Source organism: Toxorhynchites rutilus, chromosome 2 (genome assembly GCF_029784135.1).
Source record: "Toxorhynchites rutilus septentrionalis strain SRP chromosome 2, ASM2978413v1, whole genome shotgun sequence".
Classification (NCBI taxonomy): domain Eukaryota; kingdom Metazoa; phylum Arthropoda; class Insecta; order Diptera; family Culicidae; genus Toxorhynchites; species Toxorhynchites rutilus.
In genome coordinates this window covers 122,904,863-122,929,322 of record NC_073745.1, presented here as the reverse complement: position 1 = coordinate 122,929,322, position 24,460 = coordinate 122,904,863, and the positions used below count along the sequence as shown (strand labels likewise).

The 24,460-nt window shown below is 37.8% G+C and overlaps 1 protein-coding gene across 10 annotated transcripts in view; it reads left to right on the top strand.

Annotated features, from left to right (window-relative positions):
- The window catches only part of LOC129764826 (ras GTPase-activating protein raskol), a 355,896-nt gene that overhangs the window by 263,941 nt on the left and 67,495 nt on the right, over positions 1–24,460 (top strand). The window contains exons 1-2 of one of the 10 annotated variants that reach the window (XM_055764329.1): positions 13,554–13,808; positions 21,705–22,778. The exons of 7 other annotated variants lie outside the window; for them this stretch is intronic. In XM_055764329.1, coding sequence (XP_055620304.1) covers positions 21,884–22,778 — 895 coding nt within the window. In that variant the 5' untranslated portion in view covers positions 13,554–13,808; positions 21,705–21,883. Of the gene's footprint in view, positions 1–13,553; positions 13,809–21,654; positions 22,779–24,460 lie in introns of those variants that run through there. 2 more of the 10 variants (XM_055764330.1, XM_055764338.1) reach the window with 2 other exon arrangements.

The following is a 24,460-nucleotide window of genomic DNA, read 5'->3' as shown; positions in this document are numbered from 1 at the left end:
GTACTGAAAATATGGAGCGAAAAATCATAGCTAACTTTACCAAAGTTAGTCTGTTAGGACAGCGTCCGAACGATCTGCATTTGGACAGCATCTGAATTGTACGAATATTAATCCATCTCATGTTCACTTCACGATGAAACCCAATATTGCCGCATATTTTCATGCAATGTTTTCAGCTGTACTGAAGAAGTGAAAAACCATTATCGGCATCAAGGAGTCACTGAAAACGAAACCATTTTTCGGCAATCATAACTCGATGAAAAATAAAAATCGGCATTGAATTTCTCGCGAGAATCGAAGTGAACGTAGAAAATTCTCTCGCCTCCTATATTCTCAGCTATTTTTCCCTGTGAGTGAAAACCGATGTTTTTCGTCTCAAATCGGTGACCATTTCGATCTCTGGTTTAGAATTTATATCAAGGCGATTAATTGTTTCAGTTGAAAAACGGTTTATAATATTCGATTTGTTAATGAATGAATAATTTGAAAAATCAGACAACGTTAGTTACTGTCTTTCACACAAATTGATTATAATCCCATATTTTTTCCGGTTCCGAGATTCTAGTGAAAGTATTTTTGTTTTTTTTTTCTTTTGTATTGACATTCACCTTGCTATCTTCATTCACGTACACATTGCATTCCCTCACTGGTGTTGCCGTTTGGAAGATGAAAAAATCGAAATAAGTTAGGAAAGTTCTTAATAATTGCCGCATTAGCGATTTTTGGGTGGTTCTAAAAAAAACTTGTACTAAATTGCGTTTGAACGTAGATTTTCATTCAGTTCTCTTCCTCCACATTATTCATTCTTTTTACATCGGTTTTCTCACGCACGTATACCGATGTACGTCAGAGCTTTCACGCATTCTACATTTGTTTGATGTACTTTTAAAAATTGTGTTTTTATTTGACGCTTTAACGCTTAAGCATCTTTTCTGCCAAGAGTGATACCTTTTCTGCCAACACAGGTTTGGGTATTTGATCAATGGTATAATTTTGAGTCTTATAGAAATATACTCAGTTTTCGATTGCGATTGAATTGATTTGTCAAATATTTATGCAATATCTTTTATTTTGATGTTCTTTGCTCATCTAGAAATTTTATACAAAATCTCGATGCATTCGAAGTAATGTCTGAAGTGATAAACATGTGAATTGAACATAATTTCGTAACCCTACGTCAACAGTACGGTAATGTCCTTGACTTAACTCTTTTTTTTTTGTGAAACGCAATTTTTGAATGAATGAATACAAATCGCACTCAAATGGTTAAATTTTCCTGATAATGTTATGGTGAAAACGTCAAACTCATCAGCCGACACCTAGAACTTTCCATACTGCCAAAGCTCAAAATAAAAACAATGATCGTCGTGGGTACTCCCGTGACCGGAATAACATTATCAATACAACAAGATACCAAAAAATATGAAATCATGATCAAATTGTGAAATGAAGAAGCAGTTTGAAGCTGTTCGTACTACTGTCGATATTTAGTGAAATAATTTGGACGTTATTTTCAGACGTAAAAAGCAATCATCAAAATAAACAATATCAAGCATTCAGGTTTATTTAATTGACACTAAAAAGAAATACGTCAAATTCAAGATGGCCAAATTCTGATCGTTCCATCCCTTACGAAAATGAGAGAAGTTAGTTCGATGACTGGTTTTGCATAAAAAACAAAGATTTTTTTTACGTTGCCTTCATTGATTGCCTTTGACAGATTGACAGGTGGGGAAAATTTGCATATTTTAGACCATAAGAGAACAGTAAAGCTATAGTTTTAATGTATAAACTCTGGTTTTTTAATTATACACCTGGTAGAGACAATCGTTTATGAATGTTTCTACCATGAAATATTTATGAACAAATATAATAAATCGAAACAAAATTCAATGAACCTCACAAATTACAAAATGTTGTGGTCTACAAAAATAAAACATTCATCATTTCTATCGATGTACCAGAGTGGAAACTATTGATGAACGTGTTTAGCTTCAATTAAGTGTGTGTTCAATGCAATTTTCTTTAATTTTTTTAGCATTTATCTAATTCATCTAAAAAAATATTCTGGAGGATCATTATAATTCTTTTGAATTGCAATACGTAACACAATATGTGCAATTTCCCAAAATTTAGTCTCAACTTTGGAGCAAGGTTTAGCTTTGAAATAGGTTAGCACAAATATTCATCGTAATTCGCACTTGAAATGGCATGTACTTGCATGTATTTGTAAAGCGGATTCCACCAGACACATTAATTTTGAAGTCCGTGTTAGGGACAGCTCAGTGGGAAAAAAATACCCCTGACTTGCATGTTTTGACAAAGCGGATTCCCCCAAGCACATAGATTTAGAAGTCCGTGTTAGGGAAACACAGCTCGGTGGGAACAAATATACCCCCGACTTGCATGTATATTTGCACAGCGGATTTCCACAGCTACATCTATTTAGAAGTTTGTGTTGAGGAAACCGTAAATCGGGTCAATCAAAACTTGGCAGTTAGGGTGTTTAGATAATGCTTGACATTTTACAGTTATTAAATTGTTCATCTCATGAAAAATAATATCTTATTAATTGTGATAGACACGCAGAAATATTTCCTATCAATTGGTGCAAACATCTTTCCGATCTGTTAAGAAATGTTCGAGTTATAAGCATTCGAAATATGGGTAGGGTTAGCACACAAATCGGCAGAACAAATGTATGGAAAAAAAGGAAGTTCTTCCAGTTTTCATGAATTTAAACCGTTTAGAGATTAGTGAATTGTAATGAATAGCATATCAAATAAATCGAATTTCCGATTCGATTGGTATGCAAATCATGAGAATTCGTTCACAGTTATTAACGTTAACTTTATTTCATAAAAACGTGACCTATTTTGTGATTTGGCACCCTTTTGAAAGACGTAGTTCTACGTCAAAAATAACCATCAGCCTCCGATTAGTTTATAGTTTACAGTTTACAATTCTTCCTCAAGTGCAATTCTTTTACAAGTGTGTATATGTGTGACCATTGTATTCAGCGAGTGAATATACAAAAGACAAACATTTGTATTTTGCTTTTGCACGAATATACGAATATATCGACGAATAATATATGAATCAGTTCAATCTGGTGACAACAAGAACTAAAATTGAATAAAAATAGTCCGGTTATGATGTTATGCATTATATTCAAAAAAATATTCCATGCCACTAACATTAATTTATACACTTCTTTGAACAATATTCTAAAATAGGAAAAAAGTCACTTGTCCAAAAAAGTTATTCCCATACTCGCGTCAGTGTGTCAGACCGAAAGTGGTAAAAAAGTGACACACGTCCCCTTCTTACCAACACATGCGATACGCTAAATGATGACGAACGACGAATGACGAAGCTAGAGAGAATCGCAAAGTCGTAGTGTTGATGTTTTCTGAAAAATGCGCGAGTACAGGAGTGTAAAGACACCAACAAAGGTCGCATGACTGTCAATTTCGAATCGAATTTGTGAAACCGATTGTTCATTACCCTCATTAGTAATACAGTGAAGGTCGACACAGTATGGAACGTTGCATTGTTGATTGGCATTAAGAATAAATTTCACCATTCATGTTGTTTGTGTTTGTGTGCGCGAAAAGGGTGGATCAGTTTCGCAAATCTGCCGATTTCCGGCTGTGTGTCGCAAAATTCAATTGTCTAATTAATTCATTATTTTCACACCGCCTGTAGAGAAGGGGAGATATTACGGCTTCATAATTATTATTTCATCTTATGCGCGTATCGAGGCTTCTGGCGGATTTCGCCACCCTATTTTTCTTTTGTATATTTATGAGCGGTTATAACGTTCTTCCGATACGCAACCGAAAGCCGAGATGGGAAATTCTGGCGGATATAAGCGGCAACTCGACCCTCGATTCAATTGCCTGAGAGCAATTGGTATTTTGAGATTATGCATTTAAAATCAGCGACTAGCTAGAAGATCTGAACATCTGACGCGTTGCTATCGTATTGAAAGAGAAAAAAAACTTGATCATGATTAACGATGTTTTTGAACGGCTTTTACGTTAATATGGGAGGTTCTCGAAAATGTACGTGAAGGGATGTCGTAGATCATTTTCGTATGAAACTAGACGCATTGAAAAAAAGCTAATTCAATAAATTTAAAAATCAAACATTGCACAATTTCTCTTTTCCCTGTTTCGCTGAAAATGTTTGTGTGATTCATGGCTGGACACAGCGATTGATCATGCTAAGTAAAAGCTATGAGTAATTGTGTAGTCCGTCAAAATTATTCATGTTTCTCACTAACACGTTCTTGAGGCGCATACCAACGGCGAGAAACAGTGAAAACAAAAACTCAAACAACAGAAACCGATCAACGTTCGTTAAGCGTGTTAACCTCCGCAATAATTGATCCTCCGTTGTTATGTTCCGTAGAGAATGAGAGGGAGAGAGAAAACATACAGTCTGTTCTCGGTAGTACAGCTGTTGCTCTCGATGCGGTATTTTGAACCCCATCGAAGTTTATGTTGTGTTGCTCTGTTTTGACTGAGTGGAGGCATAACACGATCTGCGAGAGAGTAATGTCGAGGGGCTGCTAAATAGTTCTGTTACTATCTCTGTATGGTAGAATGCAAGATTTGTGAACATCGGATAAACATTTTTCTATAGTTTCAACGTAATATGAAAGTGTTGATAACACTGGAAATATGAAAATAAAAAAAAACGTCAATAGACCAGATTAGATACCCAACAACGTTCATCAAGTCATACAAAACTATCTGGAAAGGCAGTACGCAAACGTACTTTTTGATTTGCAAACGCAAGCATTCATTACATTCAAAATAATAGAAATCATAAACTGTGTGTACTCTGTACTGTACTCCGACGAAATCAATAAATTAATAACATTAGAATACCACACCATTAGTATGTTCTAGCAAGAACTCAACGGTAGAAATATTGGTCCCTTTCTGTTACGTTACACCAAAATATGAATTAGTATACTTCTTTGTTGTACGTTTTTTTCAAGAACAAATATATGTACTTCGATAGAAAGACCTCAAATAACATCGAAATTTGCATTGTTCAGAATATTTATCAGCCTTATTCTGTAGAATTCCACGGAAATATTATAAAATTCATTCTGGATGCTTCAATTGCCAAATCGATTAACTCCATACAACAAGATTTTTTTTTTTTTTTTTTTTATCCAAAATATATATTTTTTTTAAGGCTCATATGGCGTCAACCTGACGGGGCCGGGAGTTCAATATTTCGACAATGTTTGCCTTATAACTATGTTAGTAATATGTAACCGATTACTCGCGGTTGGCTCGAGGTTAGTATTACAAGTGTTTTCGTAAATGTGATGTTGCTGTCTTCAATGATCTGTACCTGTGCCCGACACGGGATACTTCCTATTGGGATGCAGCTGACCATTAATCAGCAACGCCCCCCTAGTCTGTACCCCATATCTAGCGTGGTGCGTCTTCTCGAGGAATCCAGGATAGAATGGTCACTAGCCGGCGCAATCATCAGCTCGTGTAGAGTTGTCAAGGGCTGGTACAACCTTTGGCTTTTGTTGAATCATCAGTGGACTGCACAACCTTTGGCCCGTGTATCTGTAAAGAGTGTGTGTATGTATTGCCGCGACTAAGTAAAAGTTTATAGATCGGATAGGAGGGATGCGAAACAGGGACACAACGAAGGAAACATCATTAAACGTTGACATCGGCGTTTCTGAGGAACAGGTATAGATGAAGCAGAAGATCAGGATCACGGCTACCTAAGATATCCCGGACGGGGATATCCGATTGTCTGCCTTTTGCCAAGATGTTGAGAAAAAAATATGATATTATAATATAATATCATATTTTGTTTATAATATATTATCATATTTTTTCTCAACATCTTGTTTTATGGAGTTAATCGATTTGGCAATTGCAGCATCCGATGATTGTAAACAAGATCTTCAACTCAAGCGAAGTGTTTGATCGTATCTTGTTTGTTTTTTTTTTATTTAGTCAACAAGACACCGATATAGGTGCTTGAAGCTAAAAAGTATATTTTGATTGACTATTCATAGTATTCCAGATTTTTCCTTTCGACATCTAATCACTTTTCAAACTGCAAAACATCCTAATGAAATATAGACTTCAATAATTACTTAATTTATATTCAACTGACTCAATTTTTATTTAACGGAGTCTTTGAAACTTGCAATACATTCGTCTTTGACAATATTTTCATTTTTATTTTTATAACGTAGAACTACCTTGATCAGGAGGGAATATGGTGTAAATTGGAAATCTGAAAATTAGTGAGAAAATGGAAGATTTTGGACGCATATAACATGACCAAATCTTGATGAATCTCAGAAATGTTGCGTCAATCGAATGGAAATATTCAATTTTTTTACAATAAAAAAGGTATACAAACCTTTAAAATAACAGGATATGTCAAGCATTATCTGAATGAAAATTCCACGTTTTAAACGGGCTATGCTTCCTTAGCTATGCCATCAAAACAAACAAGTAATGTAATGCCGAGGCAAAATTAACCAAGCCAAGAGAATCGAGAATCGAGCACATCGTTGAAATTGTCCAATTTCAAACGCTTATTGCTCAGTCATTCCATGAAGGATTGATGAAATTTTTGCGTCAATCGATTTCGGCACTCCATAACAATTTTTTATATTGAAGAAAATAATATGTGTCATGGAACTAAATATCGACCAATTGAAAAATCTCAACCCCTATCCTAACGGAAATACCCACTTCTAATTGGTCGAAATTGACGACACATGCGGCGAGTCCCTAACAGAGACATTAAAACCAAGCTGCCTGGGGGAAATCGGCATAGCAAATACATTAAAATAGGGGGAGCTTTTGTTCCTACCGAAATATGTTCACTAACAGAGAAATCAAAACCAAGCTGCCGGCGACATTTTTATATTGCAAGTAAGGTGAGTGATATGATTAATTCTAGGAAATACAATTTAAATTTGAAGCTTTAGTGTTGGTTGCTTCGTGAGATGTCATATCAATGACTGATCGTGTATTGTGAAAAATTTAGAACAAGTAAGAGTAAAATTGCGTATAGTAGCAGTTCTGTTAAAAATGACTTAATATAAGTCATAAGTCAAACCAAAGTGTGTTCCCGCTCAAGAACAATATCCAACAACCAAACAAAACGGCCCTTCTCAGGCCACAGAATCATTATCAAAGAGTTTAACGATTTTCTTCAAACATATCCAAAATCAACTTACAACAGATTGCCTAATGGAATCCTACGTCAACTATGCGGTCGTGTCTCGGACACAACCCTCCTGTGACTTTTTTAATTTTGCCTGTGCTTGTGTTGTGCCAATCGTTCGCGCGGCTTGTGCGCACAACATCTGGACTCCTTGAACATATGCGTTAGTTGCTTGTTTTTCTGCTGATGTGTGAATGCATGTTGCACCGAGTGGGAGCATAAAACATTTCGATTTTGCGATTTCTATTACATTGTCATAGAGGGAACCTCTGACTTCGTATTTGGTCCTACTCGTGAATGCGAGAACTTGACCGCTTGCAGTAGTAACCGAGCTGCTACTAAAATCATTCTGTCTATGGCGTTCAAAGATGCCTTTTTTGTGTAAATATGAACATATTTTCGAATTCACGGACTTTTAATTGTTTTACAATGTTATATTAAATGCACACTTAAGTCATATTTCGAACATACTAAGTATTTATTTTATTTTTCAAATTCAGACTGAAATATTGTTTTGTAATAATTCAGCTAAAAATCGATATAAACCTAAACAAAACTTTGATTACAAACATGGTCAAATTTTGTAGAATAAAAAAAAATATACTTCCATTGTCACAGGTTTAGTAGGGCTACAGTAGGGCTTCCTCTTCCATTAGGAGGGCTAAACCAAAATACAGTTCACGTTTTTATGAAATAAAGTTAACATAATAACTATTTTTGCGACGAACGGATTCTTATGATGCATATTTACTATTTTTAAGACAAACGGATTCTTTGATCGCCCGTGAACGCGTGTGTGTCAATTAAAACCGTTATAGCTATAACACCAAGGAGGAAAATAACGCTTACGATGCATGCTCATTGTTCTCATGCTCGTCGTATTATTCTCGTGAAGTGAAGGATAAACCATGACTCAAACATCTTTAAGAGATTCTACAAAACCAATCAATAAAATCGATCAATGGTCGTTCTCCAATTGTCTATAGTTTTTTTTAATAACTATAGGAGCCAGGAGCAGAGAATTATTTTTAAATTTCAATTAAAATAATCTTCAACCAGAAGTTTTAAAATTTATAAAATTATATTCGCCTGACAGCGTGAGGCTCTAGATTCGGAATGCAATTTGAAAAAAATTGAGAAACGTCGAGACATTCCTGCATGATGTTCAAGCCGTGGTTAGAGAAGAGAAACTGTTGTAGATAGTACCAAAATCTAGGGCGGCGTCGATCTGACAAATTAGTATTGTTCAACCTACTGTTTTATGAGAAAGTCTTTCAAGTGATGGCACAAAAGATATTTCTGGGACTGGGAATTTATTTAATGAGCTATTGCTTTCTTTACAAAAAAATGTGGAAAAGCAGAAAAACGGTTTCGATAAAATGAAAATATATTTCCGTAAACCACGAAATATATTTTCAAGCTCGATTTCCAACTGTAACGAAATTCGTCTAAACGAGAAAGTTCATGAAATAGTTATTGTAGCACAGAAAAATTGCAAATTTAGCTGCGTTCAGGGAGAAGAAATGAGAAGATCTATTTCCTTAATACATGTCCAAATAGCTTAAGACAGCATTATGTCCAAAAAGTCACAGGAGGGTTGTGTCCGAGACACGACCGCATAGTCGACGTAGGATTCCGTTAGGTGGTCTGTTGATTTTGGATATGTTTGAAGAATTACCTCGTTAAACTTTTTGATAATGATTTGATGGCCCTGAACAGGACCGTTTTGTTTGGTTGTTGGGTATTGTTTATTCACTCGACCAGTGTTGATCGAGTGATGATGACAGAAGGATGGTAAACAGTCTTTAGATGGTGCGTATAAGATAAAAGATACCGAAGTGGAACGAGATATGATGAAAACCGCCCTCTGTGATCCTAGACAAGATACCTCCTGTGATATGTATGGATGTAGTAAAGAAAAAAAACTCACCAATATATAAGATAATATAAGATAATTACCAATACCGAACACAATCATCAATTTTTCTCATCAGTACAAAACATGTAGAGAAAACATACTTGGAATGGAGAAAGTAATTTTCTTTTATAATTTTTACTTTCTAAGTGTTTATTCAACCTAACGCGAATTTTAATTGGACTAACAACACCTAATACTATATGTAGAGCATATGGGAAATCACATTTTCTACTATTTTTCATGCTGTACAAACTTTCCTTGGGTGAAAATGAACACAACAAAACAGACAGCTTAAATCGAACGACCCATTCTCGAGCGGGAACACACCTTGGTTTTCATTTATGAGAATTGAAATAAATCGTTTCATATATCAAGTCATTTTTAACACAACTGCTACCATATACAATTTTACACTTACACTTGTGCTATATTTTTCACAATATACGATCGGTTATTGATATGAAATTTCACAAAGCAATCAACATTAAAGTTCCAAATTTAAATTTTATTTGTTCAAATTATTCGTATCACTCACCTTACCTTCAATACAAAAATGCCCCCGACTTGCATATATTTGCAATGTCGATTTCCTCCAGGCAGCTTGGTTTTGACGTCTCTGTTAGTGAATACATTTCGGCGGGAACAATGGTTTCCCCTACATTCATGTATTTGCAAACCGATTTCCCCCAGACAGCTTGGTTTTGATGTCTCTGTTGGGGAACCGCCGCATGTGTCGTCAATTTCGACCAATCAAAAGTGGGTATTGCCGTTAGGATAGGGGTTGAGATTTTCCAATTGTTCAATAATTAGTTTCATAACATATATTATTTTCTTCAATATAAAAAAAATATGGAGTGTCGAGATCAATTGACGCAAAAATCCATCAAGAAATGACTGAGCAATAAGCGTTTAAAATTGGACAATTTTCACAATGTACTCGATTTTCGATTTTCAATTTGTACCCCAATATGTTCCCGAAAGACGTAATCCTACGCCAAAAACTGTGACATCAAACGTAATTATTTTTATTAAAATTATATTCATAAACGTGTAAAAACAGAAAAAAATGCAATTGACGAATTCACGCTACATTTACAACCAGATGGCGCAGCAAGTAAAACGATGATTTTGGTTTGAAATTCGTTTGAATTAAAAAAAAAACTTTTGATGTGGTACTACGTCTAACTGGAATATATGAGGGGTAAAATGAAAATCTAAACACAGAACATGCAGGAAAAATGAAAGATTTCGAATACTTATAACTCGAACATATGCTAATAGATTGGAATGATGTTTGCATCAATTGATAGGAATATTTCTACACATCGATTACAATTAATAAAATTATATTTTTCATGAGATAAGCAATTGAATAACTGTAAAATGTCATGCGCTATCTAAACGCCTTAACTGCCCCGTTTTGATTGGCCCAATTTACGGTTTTCCCAACACAGCAATCAAAACCAAGGTGCCTGGGGAAATTATTATTGCAAATACATGCAAGTTGAGGGAATTTTTGTTCCCACCGACATGTGTTCCCTAACACAGCCATTTAAACCAAGGTACCTGGGAAAATTGACATTGCAAATACATGCAAGTTGGGCAACTTTTGCTCCCCTCGATATGTGTTCCTTAACACAGCCTTCAAAATCAATGAGCCTTACATTACATGGCGTTTGTTCAAATTGCTTACATACCAAATATGTTCAATTCAATTGAATTCGAGAATTGTTTCATTCAATCAATGATTTAATCAATACAAACAAATGATTACTAAGCCAGTCCCATGTCAACTTTGCGTTCATAGATATAACCCATCCATTATTTATTTCAAATTTGCGGTTTACGCTGAAAAGTTTAGGAATTCATCATTGTTTCATTCAGAACATATGGAAAATGGTTTGGTATCAGTGTTGTTATTTACATTTTGACGTAGAACTACGTCTTTCATTAAGGGTGCCAAATCAGAAAACAGGTCACGTTTTTATGAAATAAAGTTAACGTTAATAACTATTTTTGCCGCGAACGGATTTTGGCGATTTACATACTAAACGAATCGGAAATTCCGTAAGATTTGTTTAATATGCTATACGTTAGAATCCCCTGGTTTGTAAAGGGTTAAAATTCATGAAAACTTTAAGCGTTTCCATTTTCCCATACATTTGTTCTGTCCATTTGTGTGCTTTCCCGAACAGAGCTTTCAATAACGAGCAACTTATCGACGACCAACGGAGGGGAAATCGTAGGATTTAAAGTCTCCGTGAACAAAGGAAAAGTAGAAGAATGAAGGGGAATACTTGCCTAGAGTATAAACAGTGGATCTCGCTGAGGCAAACTTTCATTCGGCATTGGACTGTTGAGCAATTCAGTTCACTTTGCTTTCGCTGCGCTTCGATCTAAGATTGGACCCCACCAGTGGTAATTCAACTTGGATATCGTCGTTTGGTTTTTCTGTTCGTTTTTCGCGTTATTCGTATTGTGTGCTTTTCTTTCCGCGTCATAAATTGGACGCTTCGCGTAGTGTGTGATGAGCAAGAAGGAAAGGAAGGCAGGCTTGAGCCCTGCAAAAAACGAACGCATTGCCAGAGGGCAATAAAATTTCGAGGCAAACGTCATCTAATGATGCACGCGATGTTGGTGCAGTGAAAAGCGCTCGCACTGAACCGAGCCTTCGCGAGTGTGACACCGCATCGAACAACATCGAAGTAGGCGATTTCGGCGCATCGGTCGAAAATGTAAACGCCATTACCCAGGCAGCAACCAAAATCAAGCTTCCCCCGCTGGTGGTGAAGGTCTTGACAAACTCATCAGCGAATTCGCATCGATGGGTGTTACAGCAGAGTACAAGCTGTGTGGCATAATTCAGTCTTTTTCCAAGCAGTTAACATTGTTTTTTTCGTCATCATAAGGGCTTCGTTGGAGCCTTTGAGAATGCATCAATGCATTAAACTGACGTTATGGCGAATCAGGCGTAAAGGTTGTGCGCAAAAAAATTATTTGGGGAAAACCAAACATATTGAATGTCTTACTGGAATGTTATAAGTTATTTGGGTTCGCGTGCCAGTCGCAAAACTGCCTTCAACTACGATTGCATTTGCGCTAATATTGATCATAATGAAGCATTGCTACTGTTTTCGAGGTTGTTATTAACAAAAAGAGTTTATTTCGCTTGTTTAGTCACAAAGTAGTAGATGTCGTTCTGGAATTTTGTATGTGATTAGATTTCGCTTGCCAGTGGCAAAACTTTCTCCACTAAGGGTGACAGCTGCGCTTCTTTCGAGCATGAGAAAGTAATGGAACTTTTCGAGACCAGTAATATTAACAGAAGCGTTTCTTTTGAGAATAGCGCAAAATGATAAGAATGGTTTATATTCCTAGTAGTTTCAAGCCACCAATGTATGGCTCTGTATGCATGCTATGGCGAACGCTTATTTGGCGCTTGGTTTGCGTTGTACGAACGATGCCTAGAGGTGCGATTCCTTTGAGACAATACTATTTCAGAGATTATTCCACTAAGCAGTTGTTTCTAAAATTTCACAGCATTATAGAATAATATCCGAATATATAAACAAGCGACTTATATAAAATAACAGCGTAGTTCTACGTCAACAATGCGGTCGTATCTTGGACACAACCTCCTATAATTTTTTTTTATTAGGCAAATGATGGGTGGCATATGTTGTGCTTCAAATACTGCAGATTCTTCTCGCATCGGCCGAACAGAACCATCTGAATAATCAATGATATCAACAAACTTAATATGATATCAACTGTATCGACATTATTCACAGCATGAGCTTCTGAAAAATGTCCGGAAGTTAGTACTCAAAAACCTTTATGCGCTGTCAAACTTAAAAATTTCGAAGAGTATCAATGACTTTGATTCAATCACGTAAAACCATTGTAAATATACAAAATATAACTTTCTTCTCTTTTACTGACTGATGAATTTGAATAGAAATTAACAAAAAATAAACACGACCGGAAGCGCGTAAAAATACAAACATCATCACTCTTGGGGTTCTGAGCCCCAATGTAGGTGTTGCGTGATCTGATGCAGCTTTCGGTAAATTCGTCAATTGAAATACTGAACTTTTGCTAGACACTATAGATGTAAGATAATTTTTGTACCATACCAGACACCTCGTTCTGGTAACTAACTCAGCCGCAAATGTCATAGCCCCCCAAAGCCCCCCTTTTCTATTCACCGACTTTTTTTGTCCAAACTTATCTAACGCTATTACACATGGGATCAATAACATTCTCAAAGAGGACCCCTCGTTGCGAGCATAACTCAGCCCATTCGCTCGTACGCACACTGTTCCATTCACTGCAACAAGCAAGCTCTCCGGGCTGGTTGAGAGCGAAATGTTGATGCGTCTCGTTAGTGTCAGTTGAGCTGGAGAATTTATCGGTAGCATATCGCGTGTCACAGCGTTCGAGCATACGAGTGTTGTGTGACCCTTTGCTGTGTTTTTAGCGGTCGCGCGAGGTTGTATTGTATTTATTTCGGTTACAGTTTAGAGATTATTTGAATCGTTTCCTAATTCGCGTGTGTGGTGTTATGAATTTGTAACAGAAAAGTGGATTTATTCATACTTCATCGACGGCGATACAAACATCGTTTTATGAATGGGGAAAATTACTGTTTTCTGTAAGTTCAATGAGTGAAAAGAATGTGTGCGAGCAAATCAATGGTTAAATATAGAAAATGAAATCAAAAATGTTAATTGGAAAGAGAATTTCTTGAAGCGCAATCTCGCAAGAACACGCGAGTGGAATAAAGCATCAAGAAATTCCATGCAACTTGTGGATCCGGTTTTTTCGCACCGATCAACTAACAACTTTTTTTGCCCCCATCCGAGACATGATTACTGTGCTGAAGTGAGTTCTGTGTATGTGTCGCGATCACTTCTGGGTTGCTGCCTATGCTGCTGCATGCTCTGAGTTGAACTCCCGGAGCTAAAGAAGAGAAGTGATATTGGAAGTGATCGCGCTGTTGTTGGTGTGACTGGCGTGGCAAGAACTTACACGGAATAGCATACATATGTCTCGTTCGTTAGTGGCTGTTTTTACGTGTTTGGTGTACTGATGCTGCCCGTTGTTGCTCTCCCATGCCTTGTTTTACCTTGGGAGATTGTGACGATCTTCGTCGTCGCTGTTGGAGACGCCAAGCAAGCGCGATCATAAAAAATCATCTTCAACCATCATCAGCAGCAATTCTTGGTTCAAGTGCGATCACCAAAGAAAATACTTCTGCGACGGAGAATTATTGTTTCTACATGGATGAAAGTGCGATGGGGCGAACTGAGAAGTAATCAAGTGATTATAATCTCTTGAGTAACGAAGATGACGGAACCAATCAGACGCCTATGTGGCAACTAATGGAATCGATGACGTGAAAAATTGAAGCTTCAAGTGCATTATGAATGTTAAATCGAAAAAGAACGCTTGTGTGGAAATTTCCACACAAAGGTGGTTGCGAATAGTGTCACGATTTGAACTCAGTTTATCGCAAGCTCAGCATCTAACTTAAACGACGCATTCCTAATCCTAAAACCGGTGACGATGTTAACCGGAGCTCTGAACCTATTTAAAGTGGACTGTGTTTTGACGGGGGAAGGCAAGGCGGGACGCAACAATCAACGGTTTGATCGAAATCATTGTGAAGGGCCCGGTCTGGGGAGTGTCAGATTATTGTTATTTTTTGTATGAATTAGCTCATGTTCTTCATACGGTTCGTTATCAAAATCGGCGATCTAGCTTTGTTGCTATTTAGAGGCGGGCAGCAGTTTGGAAATGGCTTTGTAAGCATAACCATTGCTGTGTGTACAGGATTATACCCCAAATACGTTACATTGTTAGGCATAGGAAGAGTAAAGAGAGTAATTTACCTCGCGTAATATTATCGAACATGAAATAATAGTGGTATAGCGCGCATTTTTATGTTGAAAACCATCTGCTTTGCGCCTCTCATGTCCATCTGATAGGAAACAGTTATTGGAACCCTTCGAATCATATCTTGATTTCTACACAGTGCCCAATATATTCTTATACACATGGATACTGTAATAAATGTATGTTTCCAACACACGCAGCAGGCACCAATGCCAAAGGGAATGGTCTGTGGTATAGGATTAAGTGATCTTTATAAAAAGGTCGATATGGACGAATAAAATGATCTAATCTGTACCAGAGAAATCAATTATATCTAAGGCTGATGTGCGCCCGATGCCGCTGGCTATGGATGAGAGGATGATACTGTTAATGACTGCTGGCGCTATGCCTTGTAAATGAACAGCTTCATCTTACCATGAAGAACTCTTTCATATTCTTTCCCGAGAACAATTGCAGCTTGGCACCTTCTTTGTTTATTCGCCAACCGAGACCTTAAATCTTTCGATTCAATCGTTTCCAAAGCCAGTTATCCTAGCCACTTGATCATATGGGACCGCAGTTTGCTTGTGTATTCTCCAGTGGTGTTGAGTGAAGTTTTTGCACCCGGTGCGAAAGTGTCTGGATGCCCCTGTTTTAAGTTTTTCTGTAAAACCTTAAAATAGGTTAAACAATTCAATTTTATTCAATACAGTACAAACTGATTCAAATTGTTTTGTACGGTTCAAAAATTACACTTAATCAAAATTTATTGCAAACATCAGAAACGTACACTTCGGGCCTTGATTGAAGCAAAATAATTAATAACTTTTTGACGTAGGACTACGTCTTTCATTTCTATACCAGGGTGTAAAATCAAAGTGTGGAGGCGATCTGGCGTAGTGGTAACATCCATGCCTCTCACGCTAAAGGTCACGAGTTCAATTCTCACTCCCGACATTCTTCCAAAAATGGAAGTAAAAAGTGACGAACCAGCCAAATGAGTTGAAAATCACTATAATACAGATAAAAAAAAAATAAAATAAAATCAAAGTTTCGAAAACGAAAGCGTTACGCCGGAGACCGAGATTTTGAGCGTTAATAGCTCCTAAACAACTGAACGAAATGGTTTGATAAACACTTCATTCGAAAGATAAAATGTCTACGCGTTCTATACTTGTTACTTTTTGATCCAAAAACTTGTTTCAATAGTCTTAAAATTGCTTTCAAAACAGGCTATTGAAATCACCAATCGGTATATAAGCGAGCGCCGCTCGGAAATCCACTCAGTTCTAATTGAACAGCGATTGGAGCATGTTGTCGCTGTTGTGGTGAAGCTCTTCGTTTATCATGAAAGCACGGATGAACGGTGTCACCAAGAGCCTGTTTGTGCACCTTAGGCCAGACATGAATCCATCAGGAGGAGAGTGATGCCACAAACGATTCCCCGGGAAGATCTCGAAGCAGCCGCTACACACACACACACACACATACACGCGCGGAATTCTTCCCGTTTGAATGCCATTCAACATCGAGAAAGATCCGGAAAATAATCTGCCAGTTCCTCTGGGGATTTCAAAATACGTTCATGTGAAAGAGTTTATTTGAATGTTTTCTATCCGTGTAACACTGTGACCAAATATGTTTCAATCAAGTGCTATTAACAGATGGTTATCGAGTTAGCATTAGCATGGTGGGCTTCCAGGATCGAGGAAAATGTGGAAATATCTAATCGTTACTGAAAATAATCTGCCAGTTCCTCTGGGAATTTAAAATTACATTCATGTGAAAGAGTTTATTTGAATGTTTTCTATCCATGTAACACTGTGACCAAATATGTTTCAATCAAGTGCTATTACCAGAAGTTTATCGAGTTAGCATTAACCACTGGTGGGCTTCCAGTATCAAGGAAAATGTGCAAATATCTAATCGTTACTGAAAATAATCTGCCAGTTCCTCTGGGAATTTAAAATTACATTCATGTGAAAGAGTTTATTTGAATGTTTTCTATCCATACATTTGGTTTTGTGATTTTTCAATCAATCGCAATTAACAGGATAGCTTCTGAAGATTATCAGTAGGATATTTTCGTATCCAATATTGGATGCATAAAACCTTGTACCTTGTACCAACGTAACGCTCTCGTTTTCGAAGTCCTACAAATATTCATTTATTCATCCATTCAGAATGGATTCAGATTCAACTTCAAACAAAGGATCACTGAATCAACGATAGTCCTACGTCACCATTGCGGTTATATCATAGATATAACCCACTTTCTGTTTTTTCAAAATCAATCATCTTTGCTATTTCGATTTTAACTGACAAGACCATCGAATTCCTTGTGTAAAATTACGACAAAGCCGATCTCGAATAGCTCTTAACGAGTTTAAGGTTCGAAATGAAACCGATACATATATCGACTGGTTCCTTGAATCTAGCGCGTTTTTGGTGGATTTGTCGATTTTCGATGCTTTCAAATTTCGTATGTCTTATGGACTGATCCTTTAATTTGTGGAGGTATTCGTCAATGAAGAGTTCCACGGTCTTAAGCTTTACAGGAACTCTGTGCATGGTCAGCCCTTTCTCCTACAGGTAAATTTTTGCTTCATCCATCTGTTTTGCACACCTTAAATGTGCAAAGGGGACGAAATTATAATCGCTCATACTGTGGACAAATCTTTCAGCGGTACATCCCATTCATGAGACTACATTCGCATATCGCATTGATCATAAAAGAATGCTGGAATCTATGTAGATTAAGAGAGTGGTCTGCGCACCTATTCAACAGCGCAGTACGAACCTATAGAAATTCGTGGTATAAGTCAGTTATGTTTCTGTATGAAGTAATATTGAGATGGTAAGATGGTATACACACTCGTATGCTAGAGACAATGTAGCGGAGAATTATTACGATTGGCGTTGTTCGAATCGCTCTTGTGATAAACATAATATGTTTCGCTCCTAACCATCTCATTTATATTTAATACAGAAACAACTGACCTACGTCATAAATTTTCATGGGTATCGAGGCTTGAACACAACCTTGTATCCCGGACATCACCAATACTTTGTTGTAACCCTGTGGTATACACATCATGATGTATATGTTTTTGCTTTCAAGCCCTTCATGATTTCGTCGTACAAATTCGCAACATTTTTGCCCTTCAATGGGAAAAAACCCCATGGACGCCTCTTCAACTTTAACTTTTCGGTTGCAAGTTTTCCCATAGCGAATAATGGCAGACATTTGGTCTTTGTGAGATATATCAGGCCCAACATAACGCCGTGATATTTATCCACCTTGATGTCCGAGACTATGTTTTCCTTAACGTGGTCACCCGAAACTTCTACGTATTTATTTTTGAAGAATCATTTAACTAGTTCAAAGAAGTTACATTTATTCAGCGATTTATCATCGTGTCTTGTGGAAGGAAGATTTTGTTTGGCCACGAACAGTGTAATGTCTAACAAAACAATGTAAAACATTCTTCCATTGTTTCTTTCCTTTATCAAACAACAATATAAAGTGTTCGTCAATAGTCTGTATTTGTCATAGTTTCATCTGAAGATTTTTCTAAGTTTCCAGCAAACGTAGACGTTAGGAATTGTCATGGTTTGACAATTCTGGTGACAGTTTTCACCACTGCTGAAAAAGAAGTAACAAAACTGGATGTTTGTAGTGTTGTTGCAGAATCAATGGTTTGAAAGATGCCTAACTTCTTCTTTGTCACTTTCACTCGAACAACTTGTAGTTTTAAAAAAGCCATTCCCAAACCTTTATTCACGGTTTCAACGCGAACAGAGTCTGTTGATGGGGTCTTCAAGTCCGTAATGTCGATCAAATAATCAAATAATATTACCACTGAATTATTCTGGGTAATTTTCTTTAAATGGTAGCTATTAATCTTCAGAATTTTGTTTCTGTTCAGTGATGGATTCTTATTTCATCAATAATGTTTCAATTTCCGGTAAGTAACTTCCATCTTCGGCACATTAAAAAAGTAATGTCTGAAATGCTATATCTGACTGTAATCATGCTTGTATAGCTTTTCGTTGTTGGAATTCACTGGATCCTATAGACATGAAATGACCTTTTGTAAACATAGTGAGATGAGATGAGTCATTTCTCTATGTAAAATGAATTGTGGCATTAATTAATAATTTCAATTAATTGAAATTATATTCGTAAAATTTCCACAACGCAGTTTCTTTGGTCATGTTTCTTTTTTTGGAAAACCGAATGAATCGAACGTTATCGTAATCGTAAAGAATGGATGATGGAGGGGTGATTCAGGATTGTTTGTATTATTTTTTTTTCATTTTGCACTACATCCATGGCTTTGGTTTGATATCACTTGTTGAGTCATTCAAAAATGGTTCGATAATGGCCTTTTCTAAAATCATTTTATATTTTTCTAACGTCGTTCCGAGTGCCGACACTTCTCAAACGAAAAGTCAGTCCCATGAAATCGTCGCGAATTAGACGGAAAATTCAATGTCAGGGACAGACACGGGGCTCAACGTGTCAACTGATCCTCTTATTCACGCAAAACATTGACCAATTCGGAACGCAAAACAACTGAACATATCAATATGAAATTTTCGAGGGAGTTTGGGGATCCGTTGATCTAAAAATTCACCAGTTTACCAGTCAAAAATGGTTCGATAATGGCCTTTTCTAAAATCATTTTATATTTTTCTAACGTCGTTCCGAGTGCCGACACTTCTCAAACGAAAAGTCAGTCCCATGAAATCGTCGCGAATTAGACGGAAAATTCAATGTCAGGGACAGACACGGGGCTCAACGTGTCAACTGATCCTCTTATTCACGCAAAACATTGACCAATTCGGAACGCAAAACAACTGAACATATCAATATGAAATTTTCGAGGGAGTTTGGGGATCCGTTGATCTAAAAATTCACCAGTTATCTAAAGTACTTGCTAAGCTATTTGTAAAATTACATTAGCTTTCTTTACAATACAAAAAAAAACCCTTTTTTGAATTTTGAATTTTTGAATTGAATTGATGTAAAAATTTTAATAATTTAGTTTTTCATCATAGCAATAATTGGACCTTATACAGACTTCATTGATACTGCGCCTCTTAGAACTCTAGCCACTGAAGAAGAATAAGAAGATTTGTTAATGACTTGGCTTGAAATTTATTTTTTGTGCTTAGAAAAAACTTTGAAAAAAAAAGAAAAAATGATTTTTTTCCTTTTCTTTATTTACAAAATTTTACAATTTAAAAAAAGTATTAAAGTATAATATTCCAGAAACATGTACTTTGAAAATTATGCATGTTTTATCTTCATTTGTTTATTTATAACGATGTTACAGCGTTTCAAACACATTCAAAATTTTCTATGTCGCACTTTGTTCCTCTAATATACTTTATACGACATTTGATATCCAACCAGTTGTACTTCTCTTCAAACAAAAACTAAAAGTCACGGTTCCCGAAAATGATGCTTTGTTGGCACAACGGCAGTAGATATGTTTAGACCACCAACAAAGTGTGTTATTTACACTTCAGCATAACGACGATTTTGAAAGGTAAATAATCACACTGACATGAAAATAGATGGGCTGATGCAATTGTATGCTTTTTTGGCAAATTTCTAAAACATTATTTGTGCACTCATAGATAGCTCCAGCATCATATTAATGCTATAATAACGAAATGAAAAAGTGTATGAGAATATATAGGATACGGTGGAAAACAAGGGCCTACCTAGGCACAATCCAACATAATCCTAATCCCAAACAGAGCTCAAATTCTCTGCTGGTTTTGTTGTGTATGTCAACCGTCCATTTAACCAATTGAATTGGTATCATAAACATTTATGCTACTCTTCAATTACTTCATCCCTTTTGAACAAGTGTTCTCCTGCCCTCTTTTATGGTAGCAAAGAGCCTGATCAGGTTCTGTCGATGCTGAATAATGCATACGGCATTTCTTTGGCAGTGATTCATCTCAAATCCGGTCCGGACAGATGTATTTTTCCCCGATGCGTTCTTTTCACTATGACGTCATCCTGAAGGCATTATCTTAGGAAGCACACGCGGAGTCACATCAATACTTCGAACACACATTCTTCCGGTGCTGCTAATTGGACGAAACGCGTGTCGTGTATTATTTTCTCATCCTGTCACACACATACATCCCGGGACCAGAGGGCGGGTGATTTTGAAATTCCAACCGATCACGACAACCTCGTCGGCTTGAAAGTGGGAAAGCCGTGTCGTCAGCCCTTGGCTCTAAGAATATCCACCAAGCGAGATCGCCGTCGAGGTCATAAAAGTGATCGTGAAGCTATTCTCGCTTTCCCTGTTACATGTTTGTTTACTTTTGCTATGAATAGACAGAGTAACAGTAACCTTCTCGTTTTTTCATTATTTGTGTTCAACAAATTGTCCCTAAATCCAGATGAAAAAAACAACCGGTTCACCAGAGGGAACCATATGTGTAATAAGTCAATATGTTGACTTCCATCTGTTTCCTCGAGGATGTTTCCCAAATGTTCGGTTCCTTTGTTTGTATGGATGGCCGCAGTGAAATAACATAAAAACTGTTGAACAGAGAATTGTGATCCGATTTCAATGGGAATTTCCCGCAAGTATTCTTTTCGATTAGTGGCCCTCATTTGATGGATCATTTCCTCCCGCAGTTCATCGAATACACAGAAGATGAGATAAAATGAAAGTGCGACAGAAATATCGAAAATAGTGTTATTGTCAGTTATCAGTGCGCGCGTATCTTATCGGGTGGGATCCACCGAAAAGAAGAAGCAAAAAAAATTAACAAAGCTTTCAGTGTTCCATTTCACTGTGTGGAACCAGTGCAAACATGTTGCAAGCAGCTGAAACATCATTCGCCTCAACCGAATCCTCCCGGCGGCGTTCCACATTCTATGTGCCGCTCATTACGGACACCTCCTGCCATGAAGCTCCCACGGAGGAACCCCAAACAGTCACATCGTCCAGTTCTGCGGCTTCCCATCCGACGGAGGACTATTTGAAGCGCTCACTCGAACGCATCTACAACCCGGATCTCAGTGCCTGCAGTTTCGAGTGGAGTTTGAATGATTCACTCAGCTCCTCCAGCAATATGTTGCTTGTGAGCAGCGATCGGGAGAACAAGCTGAAACGATATGGTATTGTTTTAAATGCCAGCGTCAACATCGACGATGACGATGCTACGTGCCATCAGAAACAGAGCAACACATCAACTCCGATTAGGCTTACGAAGTCTCGCAGCCGAGGAAACATCCTAAACATACAGGAGAAACCTTCGTTGGGGCCATCACCGGCGAAGGAAAAGTCTAAAACATTACCTCAGAACCTCTCGCCAGCGAACACTTTCCCGCCGAAAAGTTCGTTCCTGCTGAAATCGACACCCAAAATCCCCTTCAACTACTCCTCGGATGCCGGTAGCAGGGGGTCACCAGACCCCAGCACCTCTTCACCACATTCGGCACTCAGTCCGAAAAAATCCCTGAGCTTCATCCGAAGGACACACTCAACGAAGCTCTCGCGTAGCAACTCTCTGCTCAAGAGTCTGACCTCCAAATGCGTCGATCAGAGTGTGGACAACCTGAACATGCTGAAGGTCGTTGTCAAGGAGTTGGATTTCACGCGGCTGGAAAAATTCATCCGATGCGGTGATAAGGCAGACGAAATGGTTCGAGATTTGTTTCTTCGCGCCAAAGACGACAAAGAGGAGGAAAGCGCCATTCATTCCGGTGAGTAAACATCCAACCTTGACTTTCGTTTGTTAACGGCTGAGTTTACAGTTTTACAGAAATTCCGATATATGTATTAGGTGTCATTGTCCACTTAGTGGTGAGTTTATCGAGCTTTCACACGCTACTGAACCCATCTCCACCACCGAGAAAGGTGTGTGCCGATGATCCGATGCAGAGACTGTTAATCGGACGTGGCTCTCATCGTCGTCGGACTGCAATCATAAATTTGATTGCATTACCGTGTTTTTTTTTGCTTTTCTCCTCCTCTTGGTCCGATCCAATCAGACCCGGGTGGAGAGACATTTCACACGAGCGTGTATTTCGTGAGCGGTGGACGCCAATCCAACCGTGCATCATCCATGTTTGCACCCGCTGACCGCCACCGAACTACGCCGCGCTTTCGGCGTTTCGTCGGGCGGAAAATTGCTTTTGTCGTTTTGCCTTAATGTGTGCTGCTGCCTCATGTTGGGCTGCCGTTTGTGTGGAAAAAATAAATAAATAAAAGCGGACGTCACACCGGCTCGACGCGGTCCGCCGAGCGGACACAGGGTTGGCGTTGTTCATCAGTCAGTCCGAAGCGCGTGCGAGTTTGACAGTTACATTGACAGACCAGGTTTAGGGTTGCATGAAATGGGTTTTATTTTTGACGTAGGACTACGTCTTACATTAAAGGTGCCAAATCAGAAAACAGGTCACGTTTTTATGAAATAAACTTAACGAACGGATTTTAACGATTTGCATAGCAATCGAATCGGAAATTTCCTAAGGTTTGTTTTATATGCTATACATTACAATCCCATAGTCTGTAAATGGTTCAAATTGATGAAAATTGGAAGCATTCCCATTTTCTCATACATTTGTTCTGCCCATTTTTGTTCTTTCCCGAACAGAACTGTAAATAAAGGGCAACTTATGCAGCCGTTAGAATAGAAACAACGAAGGGGGATAGCGAAAAGAGAATATTTGCGAAGGTAACTTGCATCCTTGCATAGTAAGTAAGCAGTCGCTAGCGTATAAGTATTGCATCTCCTCTGAGGAAAATTCTCAGAATCTTTCTGTGCACTGAACAACAAAGATCGCTTATTCTGCTCGTTTTGTGTTTTATATTGCCCCTCGAGCTGTGAACGCTAGCGAATATTTTACTTGCAGTGCATCTGCCATTGCAATTAACACAACCATCCGAGCCATGGCAAAGCAGGCGAAAAAAGAGAAGAGTGGACATGATTATAGATCGCTTCTAGCCATCAGTATTTGGCTTTGTGTGTGTTACTTTTTTTCGTTGCGCGAAACTTAGAACTTGTTCATTTCCTGTGCATGTGAATAGCACACCTTCAATACGTTTAGTTGCCATTCGTATTTGTTGCACATCGGCTCTGTTCTGATGCAACTAGCTCCTTGCTTTGTTAATGGTTTTGACCGAGAGTTGAGAAACGATTTTTCATAAACGGTCATTCTCGCGATGTTTCATTTTTATCGCTGCAACTGTGTGCATCTTTTAGACGCGTGTTTGATGCTTGTTGAATGGCGATGCACGGAAGATGCCTCTCGTTAAATACTCAGTGCAATGCGTGCATTGATATAAAGAAACAAATTGCGACATATGACCAATTAGTGTATTGTTTTCGCAAATGCAAGAGCAAGATCCATTAAACCTTTTCAGGGTCCCCGGAACTTTTTAC